Here is an 8,244-nt window from a genome sequence, read left to right as displayed (position 1 = left end):
ATTGAGTTCATCCTCCAACTTGGGGTATTCGTGTTGATTTTTTCCACAAATAGAGAGACCTACAGTTTTACGGCGCCTCCGAACGGCAAATGGCTTTCTATGAGTAACTGTTTCATGGCAAAAATACACTTGAAGGTTTGTCATTGTCAGTCACGCGTCTACCAATTCGGCTAAGGTGACCGCTATATTTGTAAGACTACTATCGTAGGTATACTGGCAGGCCACAATTTGCTAGCGGCACACGTATACGAGTACAAAATAGGAATTACAAACAATGAGAATTGCAGATTTTTCAATGAACTGCAAGAGAGGGAAACTTGAGAACACCTCTATGGTCGTGCCCTGCATTAGCTAAAACACGAATAAAATGCTTAGGAGCTCAACAATATGAGAAGTTGGACTGTATCTCGTGGTTAGAGCTTCAGAGTTTGCTTAGACGCAGAATTATTACAAGATGTCTACTATAGAGAAACTTCTAGGTCCATCTGGTACCACCAGCCAGCCAGGTCAACCCAGCCTTATCTTGTAAGAAAAGGGTGGCTGATCCTTTGATTATTAGAGATGCAGCTATCAAGATCCCATTGCACTTTATAAGGAAGCCTGAAGGTGTCTTGGATATTGGAGATTAAGAATATGATATCGAGATACAGTTCGCTTCTCCATTCTTGTATTACCGAAATATCTTTTCTTCATCTATCTCGTTTCTTTGTTTTATACCTTTAAAATGATTTTATTATATTATATTTAAAAATTAAACAGCAAAATTAAATCGATTCCAAATTTAGTCACATTTTTATTTGAAAACTAATTAAAAAAATGTAAACGTGTATCTGTGTAACTATGCCTTTGTATTTGCTACTGTGAATTTGTCTAATGAATCTACAGTAAATTCTATACGCTTTCTAAAATCGAGCTTCGCCCCTGCTTATCTTTTCAAAAATTTCACTAGTTAGTATTTCGTATGTCCCAGAGGCTGTTCGGTAATAAATGGCATCCTGCAGAATATTGGGATTGTAACCTTCTTTTTGTAGATCCACCTTACGTAATTTGTAAGTGCCGGTAATGTCAATTTTAGTTAAAAATCTTATAAACTGAGGCCTAGCATATGCAGGCAACACCTTGGATATATCCTGTGCGAAACGTTCCAGGTTCACCTGTCGCTCTGGATCGTAAATGGCGGCCATTCCAGCACGCCCCTCTGTATGCGGTATCGACACCCCGTAGACGATTGTGTCCTTGTAATTGGCTACATTACTCACTTGAGCCTCTACCTCACTAGTCGCTACATTCTCTCCTTTCCAGCGGTAGGTATCACCTGTTCGATCCATAAAGTAAAGATAACCTCGTTCATCAGACGTCAACAAATCGCCGGATAAAAATGCCATATCTCCCTTTTTAAAGACGTCATATGCAATTTTCTTCGTCGAAGCATTCTCATCAGCATAACCCAGAAATTCGCGGGAGGGGTTGCCCTTAATGATCTTCCCAATGAATACCCCCGATTCTCCTGGCTCACAGCGCTGGCACAATCCGTCGAGTCCACGAATTGGTTCACCAGTATCAGGATCAGCTTTTATAATGGCTATGGGATAAATATGAGGAAATATACGCGAAACAAAACCAATGGCACCGATCGTGTTGTCATTATTCATAATATTGGCATTGCCCTCTGTGGCACCATAGAACTCCCCCACTTTTGGAATGTTAAAACGCTTGACGAATCGCGACCAGATTTGTGGGCGCAAGCCGTTGCCGAAGATCATACGAATTTTGTGCTTGCGATCGTACTCAGATGGTGGCGTTGCCAAGATATACCGCGCTACTTCTCCAATGTATTGAGCAATCTGGAAATGTAATCTTATGCCATAAACCAAAAACGAAAACTCTTATAAACAATTGGCTTACTGTGCATTTGAAACGAACGCAATCAGCAAAATACTCGGACGCTGAAAACTTTTTCCGTATAACAACGGTGGAACCAAAAAGCAAGGCTTGGCCTATACTTATAACGCCACCAGCTGTATGGTAAAGCGGCAGGGGGGTGTAATACACGTCTTTGTTTTTGAAATTCAACGTGTAGTGAATACCAGCCGCTATAAATATGTACCTGTAAATATATTTATAAAAGTATATTTTTTGTTTCAGACCAGGTAATTTTTGAAGTGAAACTTCTTAGCCGTCGAGCGAGAATGGAGAGTAAAATTTCAAGGCCATGCAACGTTTAGGGCATTTTCGTTCCGCGAGAGAGAAAAAAGATATAACGTAGAGGAAAAGGAGAGAGAGAGCTAGACTTTAGGCTATTTTTCCTGAGTTTTTATTTGTGGTTGCTAATTTCTAGTGAGAAATAATACTGCCTATTTTTTGGCGCTTATTTGTTGATGCAAACTTATAGGAAATATATATTTGGTGCTTACTTTTTGGCGTTATATTTCCTTGGTGCCTACAGTTTGGGACGTTTTTTGGTCCTAATTTTTTTGGCGTTTGTTTTTTGATGCATACCTTTTGGCGTTTATTGCCGTTTCCTGGCTAGTGCTTGTGCGTACTATAAAGTGCTACCCATTCCGGCGTCGGATTTATTGGTATTGCCTTGCGATAATTTGTGCCGTTATTGCGGCCCTGGAATCGCTGCGTTTGTGCGGGTGATAAACGTTCGGAGTATTGCGCGTTGTTGCCACGGTTTGTGTCCGGCGTTTACCTACACTGGCCAAGCCTTCTCCTTTTTTTTCAATTTTGTCTATTTGTATTATCTGCAAATGTTATAAATTTATTTAAATATATATTCTTTCTCTCTCTCCCTCTCATTCTCTCTCGGGTCTCTCCCTCTTTTTTTGTCTGTTTGAAAGTTTCACTTCTGTTATGTGTATTGTGCTACACGCACTTTTTTTTAATTTCGTAAGTTATATTTTTATTATTTTATTTATATTTTATTAATGGGAACTGACTAAGTTTAGGTAGGTCTCACTTGATATGGGTTTTCTGTGCAACGAGAATGTGGGTATTTGTAGGCCAGATGAGCCTGGCGTCAATTAAGGGGGCGAAACTTACTTTTCTATTAGAGATTCAAGTTAAGGTACTGGGAGTCTCAATCTTGTTAAGGAACACTATTTCAGCTTCTGACAATATAAAAAACAGTAAATTATAGTTGTGTTACTAGGCCATTTCGAGTTTGCATGGTAGAGCGAGATTTTGAGAGCTAGATTTTTTGGTTAGATATTTAGCAGATATTATATCATACTGTCATGGTTAATATATAACAGGTGGCGCTAAAGTAATCCTCCTATCAGAAAATGCTATACATTTTGCGATTGGCCCCTAATGTCAGTTCTGTTTTGACATTTCTGTAGTAAACAAATGCGAAATGCGACACGTTAATAAACAATGTTACGCTACACTGCTCCAGAACGCGGAATATTGTTGACTATTTATTTGACCAATAATCGGTCGGTGACTTTGGCACAACGTGAATTTCGTCGCAGATTTCCTCGCCGTCCAACGCCTACTGGTGAAACACTGCGACGTTTAGCCGCTCGCCTCGAAAAGACTGGCACAACACGAGATGCTGCCAGGCGTGGCAGACCCCGGAGTAGCCGTTCTGCAGAGAATATTGCTGCTGTAGCCGAGGATGTCATGGAAGCGTCGTCGACATCGACCAGACGACGTGCCACGCAAATGGGTATCAGTCGACGGTCTTTACAGCGAATTTTGGTACAAGATTTGAAGATGTTTCCGTACAAAGTCCAGACGGTGCATCAGCTGTTAGCTGCTGACCGCCAATCGCGTCTAACATACGCTCAAGCCATCCTTAATCACCATCAAGCGGAAGATGATTTTTCATCAAACATAATCATGAGTGATGAGGCCCATTTCCATCTTTGCGGGTACGTAAAAAAGCAAACGTCACGCTTCTGGGGCACTGAAAATCCGCGCATAACCCACGAAGAGCCATTACACCCGCTCAAAGTCACTGTATGGTGGGCTGTTTTCGCTGGAGGAGTCATCGGACCTTTTTTCTTCGAAGACGTCGCGGGCGAAATGGTTACTGTGAATGGTGAGCGCTACAGAGCAATGATCAACGAGTTCTTTTTGCCGCAACTTGATGAATTGGGATTGGAAAACATGTGGTTCCAACAGGACGGTGCAACGGCACAAACTGCACGTGCCACAACCGATATGCTGAAGGATGCATTTCCTGAAAAACTAAATTGTTCGAGTAGCTCCGACTGTCACATCACCGGGTACATGCCAACAGAATTCTGCCCGCTCATTTCACACGCATTTACTCACTCGACCAATCAGCCGTTCGATCGAACAGCAACGAAGAAACATGATGGCGCACTGTGTTAATTTTTTTCTTATTTCACTAACACAATCACAGTTTTTTCGTAAACTAACTGCTGTCCTGATCCAGGCAACGCCAGCCAATCAGCTGGAGTCCGTAGTTTTGCCGCTATCACGCACTGGAGTCCGTAGTTTTGGTACAGAGAGAGTACAGGCGGATGTTTGGCGGCGATCCCCCGAGCAGATGGACCATAATGAGACTGGTGAATAATTTTGCTGAGCAAGGAACAGTCGCAAGAAGGCCTTATCATCGAAACCCACCAGTTCGGACGGAGGAAACGATCGCTGCTGTAGCTGCAGCTATACAAAGCAATCCAAGGGTTTCAACAAGAAGCTTATCTGCTCAACTTGGTGTCAGCCGACAGTCTTTGCAAACAATAATGCACAAAGATTTAGACTTATTTCCCTACAAAATTCAAATGGTTAACAAACTGAATGCAGCAGACTTGCCGATTCGCTTGGAATTTTGCCAGAAGATCCTGCAAATGGTGGAAGAAGACCAAAACATGTTAAACTGCCTTTTCATGTCTGATGAGGCCCATTTCGATTTAAACGGCAATGTGAACAAACAAAATTGTCGAATATGGAGTACTTCTAACCCACAGATACTCCACGAGACGGAATTGCATCCTCTTCGCGTGACAGTGTGGTGTGCGGTTTCTTCACGCTGTATTGTCGGGCCTTATTTTTTTGAAGAAAATGGTCACACCGTTACGGTTACTGGAGACCGTTATTTGAAAATGCTGAAAGAATTTTTCTATCCAGAACTACGCCGAAAGAGAATTCCTTTCAACTCTGTGTGGTTTCAACAAGATGGGGCAACGTCTCACATAGCCCAGACTGTTATGACAATTTCCCAATAAACTGATTTCAAGAAACTCCGAATTTCGTTGGCCCCCCAGGTCGCCTGACTTTACTGCACCTGACTTTTTCTTGAGGGGTTTATGTAAACAAGAAGTTTATAAAACATAGCCAATAAATTTGGATGAACTAAAACAATCCATTCGGGCAACAATTGCGGCTATTCCTGTCGCAACTCTCAAAGCAGCAATGAACAACTTTTTACTAAGATGCCGCACTTGTGTCAACGAGCATGGGGGGCATTTAAATTCAATTATTTTTAAAACTAGTTAAGCTAGATTTAATAAAATTTAATGACCTTCAACTTGAAAAAAAAATAAATGAATTCCATACACTAAAAAAAAAGTTATTTGAGTTTCTTAATGTAGCAAAATTCATCAGCCACCCTGTAGCTCGCCGACTAACCTTGAAATCAATGATCGGCACCCGTTGGCTCACTGAGTGCTCTTTCATTTGTTCATATTATATATTGCATTTGGTGCTAGGAAGGGAACGATAATGAAGTTCCGTGGGTACAATAATTTGTTGATCAATAAATTAAAATATGGCCCGAGAGCTTAAAACACGTAATAAAATTAATTGGTTGAAAAGAATTTATAATTATTGGAAAGTATTGAGTGGTGTTTTTATAGAATTATTCAAAAAAATTGCTGTTGGCACATCTTTTACAAGAATCCTTTAGTTTTTCGAGAATACCATTACTTTGCTCCAAAATTATGTGATGGGTTATTGTATTTTACGCATTCACAAGATATATTGGTGTGCTTTTAGCTTTATGAGAACTATGTGGCAATTTACTTTGAAAAAAAAAGTCTGTTCGCGAAGTTCATAGAGCACTGGCGAAGTCATCGGTCTTTATTTCTTTCGAAATGAGGAAGGAGCTGCCGCCACGGCGAATGGCGAGCGCTATCAAGCCATGCTGATTGAATTCTTCTTTCCAAAAATAAATCAGCTAATCTCGACGACATATGGTTCAAAAAAGACCGCGAATGGACTAGGTAACTCCGCAGCTTAGCCGCTGCGGACACATTCCGGATATGATATTCGAAGAATAAATGCCGTGAAATTATCTACCAGATTATAATAAAAAAATGCCGTGAAATTATCTACCAGATTATAATAAAAAAATGCATTTAAACAATATTTCTATTCTGTATAATCATTTCTTATTTACTTATTTGCAAGCATACCGTGAATGGGAGATCACTGCCGCCTTCGGGAAACCAGTTGTGCCAGAGGTGTATATGTAAACCAGTCTGTCGTGGTGATTTGGGTGTTGAGCTGTGGTGGGTAATTTTTCACAGGTGCATGAGCTAAGTAAAGTTGCCAAGTCTTCTGCCATGTAACGCACTGGCTTATTTATTTCATTGTTGAATTGGTAAACTTTCGTGGGAATATCAGTCGCAATATTTTCAATTGTATCACTAATAGCTTCCCCATATATAAGAGCTGAGCATTTAGCTACATTGACACTGTGAAGAAGCGACGCACCCTTTAAGTTGGTGTTGATAAGTGATGTTATAATACCAATTTTTGATAGACCCAACCAAATGCCAACATACTCTGGGCGATTTTCCAATATAAGGCCAATCACATCTCCTTTTTTATAACCATGACTATGGAATAAATAGGCAATACGATTAGAAAATTCATTTAGTTGTTGAAAAGTCCAGCAGTGCGTTCCACTTATTATGGCCGTCCTCTCAGGATGCTTCATCGCATGCTTGTGAAATATATCGCCTATAGATAAATTATTTCGCTCATATCTCTTCACAAGTAAAAGCAGTTTTATATAAGCCCACAATGCGCTTTAAGGAGAAGTAAGATAAAACAACAACTATTGAATTACTGATTAGTATTAAAATATGAAAAACCTTACGTCATGTCACGTTTGGACGTTACAGCGGCAATATAAAACCAACGCCAACCCAAAGTCACCAGCAAGATTGCAAACAACACCGCGAACATTGCCGGTAGACCACTCATCCAGCCAAAGCAGTAGTGCCACAGAAGTGTGACAGCCGTTGCTGTGGCGCTTATTTTGAGTACGACAAAAATTTTGCGTTTCGATTTGGCAGAAGCTCCAAAAGTTGTGTATTGATGATTTCTGGAGTTTATGAAAGCGTTTCGTCCGTATCCGCAGAGGCACTGCTGCGAGTGCGCTTCATTAAAATGCTTTAGCTGGCCACCACCATCAATGTCAATGGCGATATGTGATGGATGCAGCTCTTTTTCAATACTTTTACAATTTCGCTGTTCATCGTCACAACAACACAACTGGTTGTCTTCGAAATGTAGCTGTTGTTGATTGTTATTAAAATTATTATACTCGTACCGGCAATACTGCTCAGTATCATTTGTTGTTATAGGTGTATCTGAACAGTTTGTTGCAGTTTTAAAGAAGCGATAGCGAAATTTCTGGTACTGACGCAAAGTTAAGTGTCGTCATAACAGAAAATGGGGTGACCGTATGGGTAAATAGTTGGTGCGAAATATAAAGTTACGCATAAGCATACTGAGAAGCTTACAGCAGATTTAACGGTTACCAGCAGAAAGGCAGCCACAAAAATAAACACGAAAATTTGCGTCACGTAAGCGGAAAATCGATACACAGCACTGATTAAAATTTTAGATTTTCCTTATATAACAGTTAATTTTTTTTTTTTAATTTTGGTTAGATCCTTTCTTTCTTTGTTTTGCACTGTTTGGTTGTATAATAGTGCGGCTTAGTTATATAGCAGAATACGTATGAATGTATTTAATTGCGTTAAAGGAATAAAGGATGATTGTAGCATCTGCATAAATGTAATATAAACACATGTGCTTGTGTGTAACTGCGCATGTGTGTAACTTTTATGCGTGCAGAGCTTTTAAGCTTTCGAAGGACACCGTACACTACAGGGTAGTCCGATTTATGTACATTAAATTTCAAACTAGAGCAATTTTCAATATGCTGACAACCTTACCCGATGCATGGCGGCGCAAAATTAATTATAAAGTTTTTTTTTGAATAACTCTTTTACTAAATTAAAAAAAGGGATTTGC

At 40.0% G+C, this 8,244-nt stretch overlaps 1 protein-coding gene across 1 annotated transcript; it reads right to left on the bottom strand.

Annotated features, from left to right (window-relative positions):
- Positions 1–774: 774 nt before the first annotated feature.
- LOC128865068 (long-chain fatty acid transport protein 4-like) lies at positions 775–7,641 on the bottom strand. The gene is made up of 4 exons (XM_054105005.1): positions 7,079–7,641; positions 6,390–7,007; positions 1,906–2,107; positions 775–1,844 (listed from the first exon to the last, which is right to left on the bottom strand). The coding sequence occupies exons 1-4, from the start codon at positions 7,183–7,185 to the stop codon at positions 903–905; spliced, it is 1,869 nt and encodes a 622-aa protein (XP_053960980.1). The 5' UTR covers positions 7,186–7,641; the 3' UTR covers positions 775–902.
- Between the last annotated feature and the right edge of the window lie 603 nt (positions 7,642–8,244).

The sequence above is a fragment of the Anastrepha ludens genome, chromosome 5 (assembly GCF_028408465.1).
Source record: "Anastrepha ludens isolate Willacy chromosome 5, idAnaLude1.1, whole genome shotgun sequence".
NCBI lineage: Eukaryota > Metazoa > Arthropoda > Insecta > Diptera > Tephritidae > Anastrepha > Anastrepha ludens.
This window is presented reverse-complemented; position numbering and strand designations above follow the sequence as displayed.

What these genes read in the sequence shown, in the direction of transcription:
- LOC128865068 (XM_054105005.1), bottom strand. Translation starts at nt 7,185, where the DNA reads ATGAGTGGTCTACCGGCAATGTTCGCGGTGTTGTTTGCAATCTTGCTG. An exon ending in GCAGTGATCTCCCATTCACG is followed by an intron (nt 2,108 to 6,389) that starts GTATGCTTGCAA and finishes ATATATTTACAG; the next exon opens with GTACATATTTATAGCGGCTG. An exon ending in GCGTTCGTTTCAAATGCACA is followed by an intron (nt 1,845 to 1,905) that starts GTAAGCCAATTG and finishes TTACATTTCCAG; the next exon opens with ATTGCTCAATACATTGGAGA.